The 19,220-nt window shown below is 48.6% G+C and overlaps 2 protein-coding genes across 5 annotated transcripts; one reads left to right on the top strand and one right to left on the bottom strand.

The window, feature by feature from the left end:
- Positions 1-771: 771 nt before the first annotated feature.
- On the top strand, positions 772-9,043 carry ccr7 (chemokine (C-C motif) receptor 7). Of its 3 annotated transcripts, none has more exons than XM_015362254.2 (3): positions 772-1,415; positions 4,958-5,004; positions 6,751-9,043. In XM_015362254.2, the coding sequence occupies exons 1-3, from the start codon at positions 1,400-1,402 to the stop codon at positions 7,813-7,815; spliced, it is 1,128 nt and encodes a 375-aa protein (XP_015217740.1). In that variant the 5' UTR covers positions 772-1,399; the 3' UTR covers positions 7,816-9,043. The 3 variants fall into 3 exon arrangements, with proteins under 3 accessions (XP_015217740.1, XP_015217743.1, XP_015217741.1); XM_015362255.2 differs by lacking the exon at positions 772-1,415 and adding an exon at positions 3,505-3,541; XM_015362257.2 differs by lacking the exon at positions 4,958-5,004.
- A 578-nt stretch (positions 9,044-9,621) lies between these two features.
- Positions 9,622-17,563, bottom strand: LOC102685962 (death-associated protein 1-like). Of its 2 annotated transcripts, none has more exons than XM_006638329.3 (4): positions 17,314-17,563; positions 14,706-14,808; positions 12,311-12,353; positions 9,622-12,108 (listed from the first exon to the last, which is right to left on the bottom strand). In XM_006638329.3, exons 1-4 carry the CDS (start codon positions 17,366-17,368, stop codon positions 11,989-11,991), a joined length of 321 nt encoding a protein of 106 aa, XP_006638392.1. In that variant the 5' UTR covers positions 17,369-17,563; the 3' UTR covers positions 9,622-11,988. The 2 variants fall into 2 exon arrangements, with proteins under 2 accessions (XP_006638392.1, XP_069041813.1); XM_069185712.1 differs by lacking the exon at positions 17,314-17,563 and adding an exon at positions 16,656-17,292.
- Positions 17,564-19,220: the final 1,657 nt, after the last annotated feature.

The following is a 19,220-nucleotide window of genomic DNA, read 5'->3' as shown; positions in this document are numbered from 1 at the left end:
GGTTTTCCCAGTGTTTTAGTTGTTGCTCGTACTGCACTGTTGTTCTGCGTCTCTGCGTGGGCACCAATTGCACATGGGAGTCTGACATGTTGTTGTGTTTCATGAGCACTTCCTGACACCACAGATAGACAGGTACAAGTGAACCTTTTGCACCCACATCCTGAGGAGTTCTGGTGATACACAAATAACCACAGACCACCATCACACCTAAACTTTCCATAGCTACAGTACAACTACTACTACAGCTGCTACTACAGCTACTACTAGCACAAGAGGAACATGTTACTCGTGAGCCCTGCCCTCTGCTCATTGATGAGCTCTCCACAGCAGCCTTCGAGATGGAGAGCTTGCTTCTGTCTCCCACACAGCTCGTGTGACCACAGCACACTCAAAACAAAACCCTACTGCTGAGAAAGACCAGGAGGAGAGAATGGCTCTCATCCACAAGAGATACACAGCTCCAGCTGAACACTGAGAGCTGCCTGTAACCATCAAGCAAACCTGATGAGCAGGGGTGTTACTTTGGGGAGGTGTCCTGTCCTGGTGTACACTAATACAACTGCATTGAATTTGACCAAATACATTTTTGGACAGTGAGAATTATGATCAACTCGAACAGCGTTGCAGATTTGAGCATCAAGAACAGGCAAAACTCTCGAACTGAGCTTGAGGATTGCGTCTCAGGGCCAATAGAATTTTAGGAGGATAATAAACGTGGATTCAGTTACATGAACAGTTAAATTAGGTCTTTCTTAGCTAATTTGTTAGGGTTTTTAGGCAAGCACCAGTAGCAAAAGTACAAATAGAACAGCCTGTATATTTACATTTCCAAAAGGCTTTAGATACTGTGCCCAAGAAAAGAATAACTTAAACTGCAAGTGGCAATATAGTTAACCCAGTGGGCCTCTTCAGAATCAATTCTGAAAGATGAAGCAGGTGGCAATTACAGCAAAGTGACTCTGTGTAACCGTAGGCACCTCTTTACACAAACGATTGTGGAGGTTTGGAACAAGCCGTCAGTTATGTTGTGCCCTGGCTTCTTTCAAAAACTGGCTGGATTAATTAAGCACTAAAACCCAAACGAGCCAGGTGGTCCAAATGTAATTGTAATGAGTCAAGAGGTGAGGAAAGGGGCATGGCCGGTTCGATCTGTGGCGAGACAGCAGCCTCCTCAGGAAGTGTAGCTGAGAGAGAGAGCTGAAGATAGCTGTCACTGTTCCTTTAAGAGAGAAGAAACTGTGGTTAAGACTTTTGATAGAACAGAGAGCAGCTTTCAGATTGATCTGTCAGGCAGCAGGGGGAAGATCGCAGTGACACGAGAGCCCCGTCTGTCTCTCTGCACCAGGCTGGCGAGTGAGGACGAAGCCCATCGCTGAGGAGCAGGACCTGTCAAGCAGACATGGCTGTCAAGACACGTGAGTCTTCTGATGTAGCGCCGCACGTGGAAGAGCCTGTACTGGTCTCTCTTCTGTTTTCTGCGTTTCTTGCCCTTGTTTCTCTAGTTTTGCTCATTGTTACCCATATTAGATTCAGTTGCACACACGCATGGTTTTTATTTCATTGTCTTCGCTGCTGCCTGGAGGGTTTAATAATAATAATAATAATTGGTTACACTCATATAGCGCTTTTCTGGACACTCCACTCAAAGCACTTTACAGGTAATGGGGATCCCCTCCACCACCACCAGTGTGCAGCCCCACCTGGGTGATGCGACGGCAGCCATAGTGCGCCAGAACGCTCCCCACACACCAGCTATTAGTGGGGAGGAGAGCAGAGTAATGAAGCCAGTTCAGAGATGGGGATTATTAGGAGACCATGATTGATAAGGGCCAATGGGAAATTTGGCCAGGATGCCGGGGTTACACCCCTACTCTTTTTGAGCCAACTCGAAAAGTTAAGCCAACTTGAAATGTTTATCGGCACAGTCTGCTGATTTTGGCTGAGTTGTTCGTGGCCAGAAAGAACAAGAGGTGTGCCACTCTGTCTGAGACAGATTTGAAATGCTTCATTCAAAAGAGCTCCCCCCCCCCACGTCTCTGTATGTTACTGTTGTAATCGTCACGGGTTCTGTTGCTTTAATATTAGCCACATTTCGTGGGTGACCATCCGGTGCCCCGTGGTCACTGCACGACTTCTTGAGGTTCTCGAAGGTTAGTGTGGCTTCTCTTCGCAGCCCGGCTGGGAAGACTGAGACCTCTTCCTCTCCAGCCCTCTCAGCATGTGAAAGTCCTGTTCACCACTGAGTGGTGATTTGTGTTGCTGGGCTGCAATCAGGACTCCCTGTGAGGTGTGAGATTTATGTGAACACCAAGGCAGAAGGGAATCAATGAGCCGTGCAGGCTAACAATTAAATGGTGCAAGATTTTGATCGTCTGCTGTGTTTTCTGTAGCTCTTTTCAAAGAGTTGTTTTAGCGGGAGACGCAATGTCTCTTGGTGCAGAGTTTAATACTGTTGCACAAAGCAGAGCACTGAGAGCTAATGCATTCAAGGCAGGGATGGTTGCACTTTGGAACAAACCACAAGTACTGTGCCCTAGATATTGCGTATCTCGACTAATTGAGAGAACAGTGATATTGCGTTTCTCACGACTGCAGAAAATCAGGAATCCCACAACTTCAACGCGTTTCCTTATAAATGGCGGCAAGTGACAGGATGGGTATCTGGGAGGGACTGTAGCAGTTCTGTCCTTTGAGCCTTGAGAGAGAAGAATCCAGTCCACAGTACGTGTCCCGTTCTGTCACTCCTTCTGTCCGCCTGACAGAGTTCCACAGCCCTGAAGAGAAACAAGCAACTCCATCCACTCATTCCACTGCAGAGTAACTTCACAGTAAAACTGCTCCTGCAAATCAGGGGTGTCCAGTCCTGTGTCCACAGGTTCTCAGGGCCTTTTTAAAGCCCGGAGAAGTTAAAATGCCCAGGTCAGATAGTAACCAGCTAGTGTAGCCTGTTAAGAGCGGAGTTGGAATGAAAACCTGGAGCTGGCCTACACTCCAGGACCGGGACTGGACGGCTCTGCTCTAAATAATGAAGCAGCTTGCTGGAGGTAAACACTGGAGTGGAAGGTGACTGGGCAGCACGTTGAGTATTCTTGCTGTGATGCTGAGCTGAGAGACATTAACAGCCCTACTCCCAGACATCACTGCCAGAACAGTTGCAACCGTTAATTAACGCCCCACAGGCGTCAGAGGTTCAGGGCGGCAGTGAGAAACTACAGCTCCTCTTAAGTTAAAACAAATCAATAGTGTAAAAACAAAAATGCTACTGAAATATTTCATCTCAGACGTCAAGACTGTTTTTCACCCATCCGTCGGGACAACCCCTCCAACATCATCCACCCACACTGGGCTTTCAGACGAAACGTGTTTTGTTCAAGAGCAGAAGGGACCCGTGCCGTTTCCAGGAAGCCTGGTAGCTGTTTTTCGTGCGAGTTACGGATTGAGAGTCGCCGGCTCTCTGGAAACGTGAGCGGGGATCTCTGTCTCCTCCAGACCAAGGAGCTCGGCAGCGGCTGTGAGGGAGGACGGGAGCCCGGCGACGAGGGTAATGAGGGTGACTGCGGTTCGGCGGTGTCCGCCTGGGGGCTGCTCAGGGAGGGGGGCGTGCTTCCCCATTTTAGTATCTCCCGGGTCAGTGACTCTCGGTGAAACTCCCGAGAGTTGCGGCTGAAAGCAGGAGACGAGTCTCTCTCTCTCTCCGGCGGTGAGAGTCCCGGGACAGTGAAAGCCGGTGTGGAGACCGCTACTCCGGCAGCCAGCTCCCGATTCGCAGAAATCAGACCGCAACGCGGTTTCATTAGGCTTTCACTCGATTGCTCATCGGTGAAGGAGCATCCGTCCGGACACGATGCATCTGACAAAGATCAAAAGTCAACGGAGGTCTCTTTTTTTCTGCATTAGTCCCCGTCTCCAGCAGTAGCCCTCAGCGGCGATCAGCCTGAGGGGCGGTTAGTGCGAGTGTCGGGCCCCTTTAAAACCACTTCTTTCCTACCTCCTACCTGGAAACAATGTTTTAGGTTGAGAGCAGCTTCAGGCCGGGAGGACGTAGCGAGACTCAGCCGACCACGCAGTGTCCCAGAGCCGCCACCTGGCATCCTCCCCCGGGCACCTGCGTGACGCGACGGGAAAGAAACGGATGTGTGAATGGAGCCCTTCACTAAACTGATTTCGCGGCTTATATGAGTGGAAATTTAAAATGATCTAGGCGTGTTTTAAAATACTTTGTTTTTGCAGAGATTTGTTTGATAATAAAAGGATAAAATCTTAATAGCTTTCTTGAGTGCGTAGTGTATTGCAGGCGAGGAGAAAACAAAGCTAAAAAAGATTGTAAATGAGTAAATGAATCGGCAGTTTATTTAATCAAGATTTTGCGCTTTATTTTCGCGTTAGTATAGTTCAGTTTCCAGGCCAGTTCGTGTCCCGGTCCGAACCCCGAGCGCTGCTGTACTGTCCTTCCACTCGGCTCTTCCACTCCCCGGCTGTGGCCGTGTGGCGCTCAGAGACGTTACCAGCCTGAACTGATGTTTCCATGTCAGTGACTGATCCGGGGTTTCGTGGTCTCTTGGAGGCGAACTGGCACCAATTCCGACGTCACGCTCCTTTGAACCAACAGCACTAGAAAAGACCTGGCGAACGTGTTTGACTTCTTGTCCCACTCTCCCACCACTGTTTGTGTACAGGAGGGCCTCCAGTGCTCAGTCTCTCTTCACTGTTTTGCTCTCTGGCCTGTGTTCACTCTTAACCCTGTGTAAATGAAGTCTTCTCTCACCACCTTCAAGGAAAAGCACATTGGTATAATCACTGAGGAAAAGAGTCTCTTTAGTATCTTCCAATATAAGAAAGAGCTCAATATCATCCATTATAACATAATATTGGCAATGGGCATCATGAAACATTGCTAAATAAGCTTAATCAATGAATCAGTGAATATTGATCAACATGAATATTATGTCTCCCTCAGGAGTCCATCTGCTGAGCAAAACTCTGCTGTTCTGGTTCTTCATAAAGGTAAGACTCTGATTCACAGAGAGTGGGGAGGGGTGGAGGTTGGAGAAGTAACTAACAGGAGGAGATGAGGGCCCACACTGAGCGGAGCTTCGTCTCTGGAAGCCCAGCAGATTGGCGTTCTCCAGCATCACCAGTGAGGCCCAACCAGTTGGGACACACAAACCCCACATTAATCTGGTCACAGTCCTACAGTCAGCCTGTTTGGCATGAAATTCACAACAAGTCCCCAGAACACCAGCAAAACCTCCGCTTTTTGCTCCATTTTGACAGACAACTTCATGGATATGCGTCTTCCAAAATTGTTCTAGCTCATGGCTTTGTTTTGATGCCAGTGCAGTTGAGTCTACATCCTTTTCCTTGCATGAGAAGAGAGAGAAATTAATTTCGATTGTTTTTCTGCATGTTCAAGAGGTGTTAAACCAAGCGCGTTGAACCTCTCGATGCTGCCGAGAATTTTTAGACAAATCAAGTCAGGAGGGCGTGACAGGAGAAGTGGTCTGAAAGCTGTGAACTATCTGTCAGTCTCTTCGTCTGGTAGCAGAAAGGGCACTGGAGCGAAAGAAGATTTTTTGAAAGTGAAGTGTCTTGGCTGAAGGTATTTTCACCAAGCTCACCATTGTGGTGTTTATGTCCAGGTCTGTGGCGATTCTTGTCAGTATGTCATAGGTCTTGCCAGCTGGCTGCATCTCTGCACTATTTTTCTTTTCAAATTGAAGAGCTACAAAAGACAGCCAGAGTACTCAGGAAGTGGTGAAGATGAATTATTTAAGGAGATGCTGTTTATCTGGGGAATTGAGTTCTGCTCAAACCGATAGCAGAACAACAGAAGGGGCTTTCATCCGTTTCTTGTAAACCTGCACACTTTCCTTTCCGGGTTTTGTTTGAAACTCTTTGATGTGTGAGTGAGATGTTCAGTGCAGAACTCACCACGTGGGGCAGGTGCAGAGGGGGGCTGGGGGAGGGGTTTCAGGAGGCTGCAGGTGGCGGGGTGGCAACCAGGAAGCCTCCTTCTGGGGGACATAAAGGCCGCAAGACCCTCCAGAATAAGAACGTTAGGATTTCTGTTTTCAGTGGCCACCTACCAGGCAGCACACAGAGAGCCACCCAGGCGAGAGGCTAGTGCAAAGACACAGGCTTCACACTTTGCTTGAAATTGGAGAAAGCCATTGGATAGATTTCCTTTGGAGAGAAACTAGATTAAAAAAATGCAAACAGTAACGTCTGAGGGAAAAAAAAAACTATTTTAATGTGCTTTCTCACATAATCAGTTTACTTGCTTGACACTTTTATCCAAGGTGACTTATTTATACAGCTGGGTATTTCACTGGAACCGTTCAGGGTAAGTAACTTGCTCAAGGGTGTAACAGCAGTGTCTCACCTGGGATTTGAACCCACAACCTTCCAGTTATGAGAACAGAACTCTCCACACTGGAGCCTGGGTGCCTTAACCAGTGCTCACTTTACTTGTTAAGCAAAAAACCTGCCCATTGAACTGAACCCCGTATTCCAGAGATATCGCATTCAAATTTGTGTGACGGACAGTCTGTCAATAGCTGATCCACCCCTCAGCTGCAGTGTGTGTGGCTGCGCGCTCCTTGCGGAGGGCTCCCCCTGGTGGCCTGGTCCTGCCACTCGCACCAGTGGGCCCCCATACTGCGGTGGGCTAAACGTCTCTCAGGTGGGGTGCAGAAAGAAACCAAACTGGCAAACGGGAGCTTCTAAAATGAAAATCCGCTCCTGTCGCAGGCCCGTGCTTCGGAGGAGAATGAGACCATGTCGACCGACTACAGTTACGACGACAGCAGCATCACGCCGGACTACAGCCAGTTCCAGCAGCAGTGCCCCATGGACGATGTGAGGGCCTTCCGCACCTGGTTCTTCCCGACCATCTACTCCACCATCTGCTTCGTGGGGCTGGTGGGGAACCTGCTGGTAATGCTCACCTACATCTACTTCAAGAGGCTGAAGACCATGACGGACGTCTACCTGCTCAACCTGGCCGCCGCCGACACCCTGTTCCTGCTGACGCTGCCCTTCTGGGCCATGAGCTACGCCAGGGACTGGGCCTTCGGGCTGGGCACGTGCAAGGCCATCTACGGCATCTACAAGGTCAGCTTCTTCAGCGGCATGCTCCTGCTCATGTGCATCAGCATCGACCGCTACTTCGCCATCGCGCGGGCGGCCTCCGCCCACCGGCACCGCTCGCAGGCCGTCCACTTCAGCAAGGTCTCCTCCGTGGTGCTGTGGGCCCTGGCGCTGCTCTTCTCCGTGCCCGAGATGGTCTACGCCCGCGTGACCGACCTCAAGATGTGCACACCCTTCGCCAACGACTCCCTGCGGCTCCGGATCGGCATCCAGGTGGGGCAGATGGTGGGCGGCTTCCTGCTGCCCCTGCTGGTCATGTTCTTCTGCTACTTCATGATCATCCGCACCCTGCTGCAGGCGCGCAACTTCGAGAAGAACAAGGCCATCAAGGTGATCTTCGCCGTGGTGCTGGTCTTCCTGGCCTTCCAGCTGCCCTACAACGTGGCCACGCTCCTGCGCACCGTCACCATGGGCAACTCCGACTGCCCCTTCGAGAAGCGCATCGTCTTCGCCATCGACGTCACGCAGAGCCTGGCCTTCATGCGCTGCTGCCTCAACCCCTTCCTGTACGCCTTCATCGGGGTCAAGTTCCGCAACGACCTGCTCAAGCTGCTGAAGGAGCTGGGCTGCGTGAGCCACGAGCGCTTCTTCCGCTACACCACCTGCAAGCAGAAGAGGGGCTCCATCGCCATGGACACCGAGACCACCACCACCTACTCCCCCTAGCCGGGGGGCCGCCAGGGCCCGACCGGACTCCGAGTCTTCGGGAGGGTTTAGCTCTCTGTTCGGCAGCTGCAGGGGCGCGTCGGTGCTGCTCCATGAGCAACGTTGTCCCAACGGAGCGCTCCGCTGTCGGGGCAGGGCACTGGGGCGCAGACCACCACATGCACAGGGTCCTCTTCCCGGTACAGCCTGCTTCCTACACACATTTCACCGTCAGACATACTGGGACAGGACACGAGCTCTTTTTCTGCAAAGTGAATCCCCCTGCAATTACCCCCAGCTGAACCCAGGGTTCGTATATCTTTCAGGGGGGGGGGGGGGGAGGTTGAAAAAACTGTGGGGGGAGTTTTGAAGACGGGTATTGTCCATTTTTACTCTCCTTTCGTCATTAGGGCTTATGTTCCAGCCCTATCCAGTGCCTAATGAGGAACACGTTTTTCTGTGAAGCAGACGTCAAGCACAACGATGGTTCTCTTCAAGTTCAGGGAGCGACTGACTTCGTGACTCTAATCAGCTAAATGGAATAGAATGGCCTCGCTTGAAATCCTTCAGGCGTTCGTGTGGCGTGTAGATTTAAGGACATCTTTGTCGTCTTTACTTGTGTCTGTTTTTGTCAAAATGAAGTTGAGCTCCTAAATGCATCAAAAGATGTTGAGTTCCAGTGTTTCAGTGGTCTATAAGAGGATTGGATTTTGTCCGAAGAGAGATTGTATTATTTTTTTACAGATTTTAAAAAAGGTTCCAAATATTAAAAAATACTAGTTCTTTCAGATTGTAAATGGAATGAATTGCATGCCAGTATCTGATAAAATAGCTACACAGGAATAAACATTTTAACAGAATAGGCAGCTGAAGTTGAATGATATTGCAGCCTCGGGTTCTGTTACTGGCAGAGTTTTGGATTTAGCATGCGACTCTACTAGACAGATCAGAGGCTGCCACCTACTGGACAAAAGTCGTAATTAATTTTTATATTGTAATTCTGCCTCCCTTGCTCAGGTATATATATATATTTCAAATTGTAATCGATTTTAATCATTGCACAATGTTGTAACAAATACAAGAGCACAATGTCCATAAACGTAAGTCCTTAAATGTTATGCAGTATTCAGTATTTCAGCCAACACAAGTACTAAAATAAGCATAAACTAATGTTCAGTGTTGCTTTATGATTGTAAGCTGTTGGATATTTTCTATTTTATTCTAATAAATGATTTACAAAAATCTCAAACACATGAATGTTCAAAATCTTAACAGTTCCCTCTTAAGTCTACCAGGAAGAATGTATTGAATTACATTTTTTTCCCCTCTTTCTTAAAGCAGATGATTTTCTCAGTGACGTGTGGCCATAAATTAGATGATGAGTTTAACAAGCTCATGCTGACATACGATATAAACATTTGTGATTGCTGTAGGGAGTGTTATCAACTGAGGTATGAAAAATACATTTCTAGTAGCAATGTTATACCTCAGTTTTCTTTAATGTCCAGTGGAGAATTTCATGGAACTTAATCAAAAGGTTCGTGAGGCCATGGAAGTCTGTGTGCAAGGGCTCGTGGGAACGAACTGTGGGTGCACACTGTCTGGCTGCTGAACTTCACAGGGGAACATGTGACTCTCGAACAGGTTACTATGCTCGGGTTTGGGGTTTTTTGTTTTTGCGGTGGAGGGAGTTTTGTTTTTACCTTGTGTGTTTCAGAGGGGTGGAAACGATCTTTTCAAAACATAGTGCATGGAAACTGTGTCTGAGAACAGAAGAGATTCGCAGACATGAGAAGACAAGAACCACAGAGCAGTCGAGAAGGTAAGTTATTTTAACAAGATTTTTAATAACACAAAGTACCCCATCAACAACAACAACAACAAAACGATGAATAACTCTATTAACAATAACTCTCAAGAGGGCAAAGCTCCTGTTCTTTCAGAACCGGGACTGGGCCTCCAGCTAGGACCGAGTGGATCACACTCAGGGGATTCAGAGATCTGTCAAGCTGCCAAGGATAAAACACATCTCTCTTTTTTTCTATAGAAATTATTATTTAATCAAATGAGTCAGTCACACTGCCAACCTGGAGAACACCCACGTCAGCAGCAGGGTATTTTACAGTGAAACAACAGCAGCACTCAGTCTTGCTGGGACTGAAGCCCAGGAACACGTTGCTGTCCCATGATAACCATTTACTACTGCTGCTAATTGCTTTGGCTGATGTTTTATCCAAGGCGACTGACACATGCACCAATTTTGCAGCTGAGCACTTTTCTGGAATCCTTTCTGTATCTCACCTGTGATTTGAACCCCCCGTCTTGCAGTTACAAACCCCGAACCCTGATCACTAAACCCCCAGATCCTGTGTTGCCAAAACGTTGCAAGAACATCTGAGAACAAGTGTGGCTTTTGCAAGTTTCTTCTGTTAGAAAACCCCTTATGCTCCCTGTCCACATGAGGACAAACCCATGCAGTGTGTGTTTCAGATGGGTGGAAACAATCTTTTTATTCAATCACTCAATTCGCAGGTGAGACACAGACAGCTCCGGGAGTACCGAAGAGACTCTTTTTCCTTGGGTTAATAGTGCTTGTTATAGTTATGCCCTTTGACAACGTGATTCCCCTTTGTGTTTCAAAAGCAATTAAGTTATTCATTTTTATTCTGAAGCAGATAAGTCATGGCTTGGACCATTCTCTCAGGTTAAAAGAATGATTAAATATACACTCACCCAAAGTGCAAATACTGCTTTCCTTTTGGTCAGAAAATATTAAAAAAGATCTAAAAAACTTCAGTGTCATTCAGGAACAGGAGCATGTGGCTACATAATCTGAGCTCAATCCTTGGATCAATAAAGCAAAATCAATCGGACATTCAAGTCAGGAAAAAGGAAAAGAATGTTGATGCTTTGATCTCTTCTGAAAAGATACCAAGACCAACTAAGTTAAAGGCCAAAATCTGTAATGAAGACTCACGTCATACTCTAAACACTTACTTCTTTGGCTGTACAGACGTTTGTGTTTCAATTTCCCTGTCAGGGATATTAAAGGACTGAACAGCTCTACCTGTTGAACAGAAACCCTGCTGTGTCCTGTGGTTCAAGCGGAACGAATGTGGATTCCTTGCCTCCTGTCTGAAATACAGCTATTAACGTTACTAACACCACTAATATCAGACATCTTTCAATAACAACAGCAGTCAATATCACCGGTAAAGGGCCTTATACTTTCCTGAATTTCCCAATCTCCTGATTTGTACAAGAAATACTAGATAAAAGTAATATTTTAAAATACAATGTAACTTCATAGCCGTCTCCGAAACAAATGAAATCCCTTCGGAAAGGCTCTTGAAGGCATCGTGCAGAAAATGGGTTTTAAAACCCACAGAGCTGCCCGCAAAACACTGCAGCTTTCTGAGAAACACAAAATGTCTGTCCTGAGTTTTATTTTTTTCCTTCGGCTCTCATTTTCCTAAGAGCTAAGCTCGTTTTAGTTTAAAATTATCCTAGATAATCTGGAGTTGTATATTGGCTACGAAAGCTGGGAAGGCAATCATGTCTTTGTCAGTGCCTTAAAAACAATGCTTTGTTACTCCTGCCAACTTGGAATAGCTCTTGGTACTGTATATGTTGGCTGTGTTGCTCCAGATTGCATGACACAGCTCTCTGACTGGTATTTGGATTGGGGGAAATCATTTTGCAGGGCTTGCACATCACTTCTTGATCTGTCTGGTTCAGTTCACTCCTCCCAGCGGTCTGGTACTGGGCTGGGTAGCCCTGGCAGACGGCGCGCTCACTGGGGATTCGAGATGGGACAGGAATGTCTGCTGATGATGCATGGCGCAGGAAGCAGGTATTCCCTGGGGTGAAATGGGCATCGCCCTGTACAGTCAGAGCACAGAGACACCTCTGCCGTCAAACAGTGTCCCCCCCCCTGCCCTGTTGCCACCGAGAGACCTCACAAAGATAGCAGCTTACCTGACACCCACCATGCACACACCCCTCCACCCCTTAGCGCTGTACACAAGGCGTCGAGCGGAACTTCTTTAGAGAACAGAGACAGACAGACAGAGATGTTCCTGGGGAACCGCAGCTCCAGAGGACCGTCCTCCATCCACTGTAGTGTAGGAGATCCTCCGGGCCACGGCGGCGCCCCCTGGTGTGGGGACAAGGCAGCGCGGGCGCCGGGCCAGCTCACTTGCGGGGCTGGTGGATGTGCTGGTTGAGGTGGTGAGGGGGGGGCAGCTTCTCCAGGCAGGCCTGGGGTTTCTGGTGGGCCACCTGGGCAGCAGCAGGGGGGAAGTCCTTATCGCCCTGTGTGGGAGATCAGAGGGGTAGGGGGCTTCAGAGGGCCTGCAGACAGCAAAACACTTTATAGTCGGTGTCCCGTTCAGATTTCACAACACTCTCTCCCCTCGCAAGCAGCCGCCCATGCGACATGGGGCAGGGTAGACACCCACAAACCTGCCGGAGCTCTTAATACTCCAGCTGAGGCGATGTGACAAGCAGCTCTTACCCGGGCTATTGCTCCAGAGATGAATAACGTTGGCTTGGGGGGGCTGCGAGAGACAGAGAGACAGAGAGAGCGCATTAGTGGTGACAAGCACAGGAGCAACGCCCCCTGGGTTCCCTGAGGCTCACTCACAGGCAGGGAGTTACATAACAGCTCTATTACAACAGTGATTAATAATTACACATAGGAAATGCAGCATAGGAATTTACAGCCATTCAACAACAAAATATTTAAACTTCATTATTAAGGATTCGGGTTTGTGTCGGTTTTTAGAGAGTTTCCAAAAGCACAGTTTCAAATGATTCTTATGCTCGTCAGGCACAGAGAAACTCTCCTGTCCCCGGTGATGGATTTCGAGCAGCTACCCCGCCACAGAGAGACATCTGTCTGGCTCTGAGCTCCTTTCTGACCTTCAGCTGGGCTTTGTCAAGAAGCAGGCCACAGCAGATGTCCAGTGGAAAGGGATGTTTTGTCTTTAACTGTCTTCATTTAAAAATCATTCTGTAGGTGCCAAGTACAGCAATGCTTTTTTTTTTAATTTCAGTAATCACGAAGGTTATCTTGACTTCGCTGCAGGAAAACAGTTGTGGATATTGCTCTTATTTTTTTGATTGACCCAGGGATGACCCCTTCCTGTTCACCTTCCATTTTGACACCACCTGTTCTCTGCACACCGCGAAAGAGCAGCATCCTGTCTGCTGCATGCTCCCTAAAATGGTAACCTGTGGTACCAATTACCTCTTTTTTTCTTAGCAGCTTTGATCGCATCCTTAGATAAGGTAAGAAAAGATTAAAAAGTACAAAGATTCTAGTACTGAAAAGGCTACACCCTAGGCGTGCACGCACACACAATGCACAAAAGAAAAAAGAAATCATCTCTTCCTGTGTCTAGATTTCAGGAGCTGGCTCAGACCAGAAGGAGCCCTGGGCTGTGTATTTCAACTCCAGATCCGAGCAGGTCAGTTCCACGGTTTACTGTGAACCTGACACCTTGTGTGTGTGTGCACACATGCGGCAAGGAACCAAGAGCACAGCATGCTCTCTGACACACTTCTAACCCACAGGACGCTGCCACTGAGCCGTCTGCTCACACACACGTACGACTGAAAATCGCAAGTCTGCTCACAGGCTCTACCACAGCCGACAGATCAAGCTCCGTGAAAGCTGACACCCCTGCAAACATCACAATGAAACCCACCGCATTCGTCAGCGCTGCTTGTGCCTTTGAAAGCAGTGTTGGTGCTGCTTTTATGCTGAGATATAGCGCCTTATATTTTTTGGGGGGCGTGAAGTCTCTCATCCTCTTTCATTAGCGCTCAGGCTGTGCTGGTTTGTGCAGTTGAAAGTAGGATCTGAGATGCTTTCATTCCCGAGACAGCGCCTGCTTTTTTCAGGGAGTCACGTGACCCTTGTCGCCGTTGTAGGGGGGGCTGAGCAACGTCACACTGAAAAAAGAAAGGCGCTATATTTCAGGAATATAGTAGCCCTTCAGATGCTACTTTCAACAGCACAAACCAGCGCAGATGAATGCATTGGGTTTCACTGTCAGCACCCAGTCAGGAGCCCCTCCCAGTTCTCTGTCCCTTGAGAGAAAACAACTCTCACCCTGGGGATGGCTGGCCTCTCGTTTGCCACTGTGGCTGCATGTCAAGGCGACCTTACAGGGAGGAAAGCTTGAAGGTGGACAGCAAGTGAGAGGATGAAAAGAGTTTACTGGAAGTCAACTTCCATATAGCCAGCAGCCATGTCACCCTGCAGCTCCCAGCTGGCAGCCCACTGGAGCTCAGCAGGCGTGAGCCTGGTCAGTACCTGGATGGGGAAAATTAAGGCTGCTGCTGGAAGAGGTGTTAGTGGGGCCAACAGGAGGCGCTCGCCCTGCGGTCCATGTGGGTCCTAATGCCCCCAGTATAGTGACAGGGACACTATACTGTAAACAGGCGCCGTCCTTTAGATGAGACGTAAAACCGAGGTCCTGACTCTCTGTGGTCATAAAGAATCCCAGGGCGTTTCTCGAAAAGAGTAGGGTTGTTACCCCTGTGTTCTGGCCAGATTTCCCCATGGCCTTTCCCATCATGGCCTCCTAACAATCCCCATCTCTGAACTGGCTTCATCACTCTGTTCTCCCCACTTAGAGCTGGTGTGTGGGGAGTGTACTGGAGCATCATCCAAGTGGGGCTGCACAACTGGTGATGGTGGAGGGGAGTCCCCATGACCTGGAAAGCTCTTTGAGTGGAGTGTCCAGGAAAGCGCTAGATAAGCGTAAGCAATTATTATTATTAGTGATCAAGTCAGAAGAACGAACAGTGTGACGGGGCAGGTGTGGCACCCCGTCCCTGTGGCGGTCCCAGCCGTGACCCCAGGCCTCCGGAGGAAGCCCAGAGCTCCAGCCTGCTCTCACCTGGCGCCGGTCTCCCAGTCCTTACTGTCCTTGTCCCTGTCCTGGCCCTGGTGGTCTCCTGCTGCGTGGTGCTTCTGGACGATGCGCATCCCCCCGGCCTTCACTGGAGCCCGGAGAGCAAGAGAGAAGGCAGAGGGGTGTTAAACAGGACAGCAGCCCCAGGTCTCCACCCCGGCAGGCCCTTGCTCAGTGGAACAGGCTTTGCTCTCAAAGGATCCTTCAGCAAGTGGTTGAGCGTCAGTTTTTAAGAGTGTATTGCTTTATATATCCATCCATTTCCCAACCGCTTCATCCAATTCAAGAGTTCCTGCGGGGAGCCTATCCTGGTGAGCAACAAGTGCCAGGCCGGATACATCCTGGACAGGACGCCAGCCCATCACAGAGCTCTATATATATTAGTTCAGGTGGGCAGCTGCGTCAGCATGCGTAGGCTGCAAAGGAACAAGTAATAGGTTTATTCCATGCTGAAAAAAAGAAGAAAGAGAACACAACGTTTCGGCCGTTTCTCCACGGCCGAAACGTTGTGTTCTCTTTCTTCTTTTTTTCAGCATGGAATAAACCTTTTACTTGTTCCTTTACTATATATATTAGTATCCATACTAAGCTTGTGAACTATCGTGACATTTCAGCTTGTATAGTTTAGCTGGGGGCTAAACCCTCAACCTCCTAGTACCTGTCCAGAGTCCCGGACACTAACACCACTGACCCCCAAGTGTGTGACACAATTCAGATTCCTGATCTCAGGTCACACCGTCTGACTGAAAGGGAAACTCTCTTTATGGACAAAGGCTCCGAACGTGAAGCATGCCCGAATAATTCATTCATTCTGTTCTAGCGGCAGGTGTGCAAGTTTGTTTTCCTTCTTTGAACAGCTCTGAAACAGACAGGACCCCAACAGCGGCTCTTCAGTCAAAAGCATGAATGCGGGCCCAGCTGACATCACCCAACCCCAGGAGGCCTCAGCACACGTATGTAAACAGGTGCAGAAGGGACTCGTTTCCATTTTAAAAGTGTATTCTGCACGCAAGAATGACTGCCTTTTTACTGTCACTTTTTTTTTCCTGTTCTCTTACGTAGCACTTTGAAATCAACGATTTTCAGTTCTGCTTGTTTTGTTTATTCCTTATTACCAGCACGTCACACTCCAAAAAGCTTCCCTTGTGTGCCCGCAGTCCAACACATCAGCGTCACCACAATGGTCTCTGGCAGACCGCAAAGCGCTGTTGCTAGGAGACGGAGCCTCACTGATCAAAGGCTCCTACTGAAATTCTGAAATCCCCACAAAGTTCTGCTCTATAAAGACAGTTATTTAAATTGATTTACTACTTTTTAGGCCACTTAAATAAATAATGGGTAGCAAAATAAAATACAGTCTATACACCTGAAGAAGGCTACATGGCCGAAACGTTGTGTTTTCTTTCTTCTCTTTTTAGCAGGGAACCTGTTACTTGTTCCTTTGTAGTCTATATATGTTGGACCTATATACACTACAGATTTAATCAAACCGTACATTTCCCTTGTTATTGTTTTATATCAACAGTTTGTCAGTCCTGCTAAAGAGATGTGACCATTAATATCTTTAATTTTAATACAATGCTGAATGCAACAGATGGCCTCACGTATTCAATACTGTCTCATTTCCAGACTCTGTCTTCAGATCGCTCAAAATTTATTTGTCACCCACCAGCCTCGTGGGTAGCATCTCCACACTAATTTCCCCAAATAATAAATTTATACATCATAATCAGATTACTTTATTTTATCAAAAGGAGACGACTACTTACTTATTACCTGTACTTACTCTTTGTACAGGTACTAAGAATAATAACATCTTAAGAACCACATTACTGAACTAATAAGACAGTGAGACCTTAATACCAATCGGACCAAGTGGCCCTGTGAAATAGATCATAAAAAGCTGTCACTCTGTCTATAATGTACACGCCTCACCTGCCATTTCAAATTCTCATCTCGATCCCTCTCTCCTCTCTCCCAACTCTCTCAAATTCCAATTCAAACAGCTTCATTGGCATGCCCGGTAAGTTAGTGTTGCCACAGTGTTAGTGTTGTGTTGTACTGGATCATACAATACAATATAATACAATACAATATCTGCATGCACTTATAATATAAACATCATAGTACAATTGCATACAGCACATAGAGCATTACTGAGAGACAGGCTCACTGTTCCTCAGGCTGTGACAAGAGATCACATACTGGGCTGCCAGTTCAACGGAGTTCCCTCCTCTCTCTCCCAGTAGGATTGGGACCCGTTGTGATTCTGGAAGGCGTGTGAATTCTGGGATAAGATGTGTAAATTTCGGGAGGAATGTTTCTCTAATCCCAGAGTATCTGTCACAGTGCAGTAGGAAGTGCACCTCTGTCTCTATTTCTCCCCGCTGGCAGTGGGAGCACAGCCTGTCCTCTCTGGGCAGCCAGGTCTGCCTGTGTCGCCCAGTTTCTATGGCCAGGCTGTGGTCACTGAGCCTGTACTTCGTCAGGCTCTGTTTCTTTTTGCTGTTCCTCTCCCTCCATCTTCTACCCCCTCCTCCCTCCACCCCATCCCTCTCTCCCCTCTCTACAACAGTAAGGAGCAGCAGGAAACCTGCAGGTGGGTGTCCGCCTTTGGTCGGAGGTTTCTCTCGCGGTGGCGAAGACATTTTCCAAAACCTTCCGTCACTCCAGGGCAGATAAAATATTTACAAACAAGAAAAAACAGTAATCCTTTTGCTTTTAATAGAGTGTTTCCAAACAGACAACAGCTACGGTAGGAAGGCCCTAACGGCGGGGTTTGTTTTTTTTTAAAGAGTGAAAAAACATCAACACAAACAATCCAGCTCTCCCAGCGCTCCCTGCTGGACACGATCCAAATGATACCATGTGCACAGGCAGCGTGGGGTACACATTTTATTTCATCTTGTCCATGTAAAATATGATCTTAATATCAGTACTATATTTAATTTAAAAATGTACAAAGAATGAACATTTAAGACTTTCGTGTCAAGTAAGCCTGTATTTATCACAGAAATATTCAGGATGGCCCCCGCAGCGCTCGGATGGACCAGTCCGACCCTTGTCACGTGACCCTGCCCCGCTCGCGTGCCCGCTGCGCGCGGGCGCAGGAGGTGTCGCTCTGTTCTGGTAGAGGTGGTGTCGAGTCGGTCTTTGTGTCCCTCTCTGAAAACAGATATTTCGGATTTTTATTCATGTACTCGGCCCTTGTTGGCGTCAGAGGTGTAACGCTGATAACAGTGAGCTCACAACAGGAGCTTACGCGGCAGCTCGACGACTGTTCTTTTCTGTCGAGTTGTCATGAAGCGATTACCCTGACTCAAAGAGCCAGTTCCTGATACGCGCAAACCGGCGCCAGCAGTTTTTAAAAGCGGTTATGTCAGTGGCCAAGGAGCGCGCCACAACAACTTTCTTGGTGCATTAAATTCCTCTCTCTCTGGTCCCTAGAAACACTGCGGCCCAGGTCGGTCCTGTGAAGTTCCGCTTCAGGGCAACGGGCACAGCGTGTAACTGTTCCCCCGGCCACCAGGTGGCTCCGCGGAGACGATTTCGAGTTCCTGCAGAGGGTTCATTGAGCGTTGTCCTTCTTTAAAGACCCGCTGCAGGACGCTGGGGCACCACCTCCACAGAGGAGCCTCGGGAATCTGATCTCCTGAGCTCTTGTTGCTGTGACCGCTGCTGCGCCTCTTCATCAGTCAGTAGCTGAGCGAGCGCCGCTGCGCTCTAGTCAGGGGTGGCAGAGCGAGCGAGCGGGCGACGGCAGGCTTGTACGTGCTCCTTTTCGTGCTTGGTGTTGCCTCTGGGATCCGTCACGGTTTGTGAGAGGTCGGAGAGGCTTGACGACTCATCGAGAACCGGCCAGGGAAAGTCGGAGCAGCCGAGACCGGAGGTTTCACAGAGCAGTCTCCAGACGTCAGTCCCCTCCCATAATAATAGCCTAATAATAGGTAATAATAGCCCGACCCTTACTGCTTATCGCTTCTCTCTGCTGCCCGTGACGTGACGTGCAACAGCCCGCTGTCTCCTTCCAGTATTGCGCTGACTCCTCCAGTACCGGCACACGCTCCGCCGTCCTGGCCGAGGGGGGGTCGCGCGGCTCTGAGGCTCGTCTCCCTCGGGCAGGCGACCGGGGCCGCGCGCCGCGCTCACGGCGGCTGTGCTACCTGCGGACACGCGCACCTTGACCCGGACATCATCATCATCATCATCATCATAATAACAATTGCTTACACTTATATAGCGCTTTTCTGGACGCTCCACTCAAAGCGCTTTACAGGTAATGGGGATCCCCTCCACCACCACCAGCGTGCAGCCCCACCTGGATGATTATAGATTGCTTTATCCGAGAACATTATCCGTGCATTGCGCTGAGGGACTCTTTCCATTGCTCCGGCTTGGGTTGTCCAGAGCCACTTCAGGATACGATTATACTTTGTTGTCTGATTTCTCAGAAATCTATTTTGCCCCCAAGCACCTGTTATTTACACACAGAGAAATACC

Source organism: Lepisosteus oculatus, chromosome 28, assembly GCF_040954835.1.
Source record: "Lepisosteus oculatus isolate fLepOcu1 chromosome 28, fLepOcu1.hap2, whole genome shotgun sequence".
NCBI classification, from domain to species: domain Eukaryota; kingdom Metazoa; phylum Chordata; class Actinopteri; order Semionotiformes; family Lepisosteidae; genus Lepisosteus; species Lepisosteus oculatus.
This window is presented reverse-complemented; position numbering and strand designations above follow the sequence as displayed.

Coding starts and splice junctions, on each gene's coding strand:
- ccr7 (XM_015362254.2), top strand. Junction 5,005..6,750: donor TGTTCTGGTTCTTCATAAAG/GTAAGACTCTGA, acceptor CTCCTGTCGCAG/GCCCGTGCTTCGGAGGAGAA.
- LOC102685962 (XM_006638329.3), bottom strand. CDS start 17,368: ATGTCTTCGCCACCGCGAGAGAAACCTCCGACCAAAGGCGGACACCCA. Junction 14,809..17,313: donor AGGCGGACACCCACCTGCAG/GTTTCCTGCTGC, acceptor TCCGGGCTCCAG/TGAAGGCCGGGGGGATGCGC. Junction 12,109..12,310: donor TCTCTGGAGCAATAGCCCGG/GTAAGAGCTGCT, acceptor TCTCCCACACAG/GGCGATAAGGACTTCCCCCC.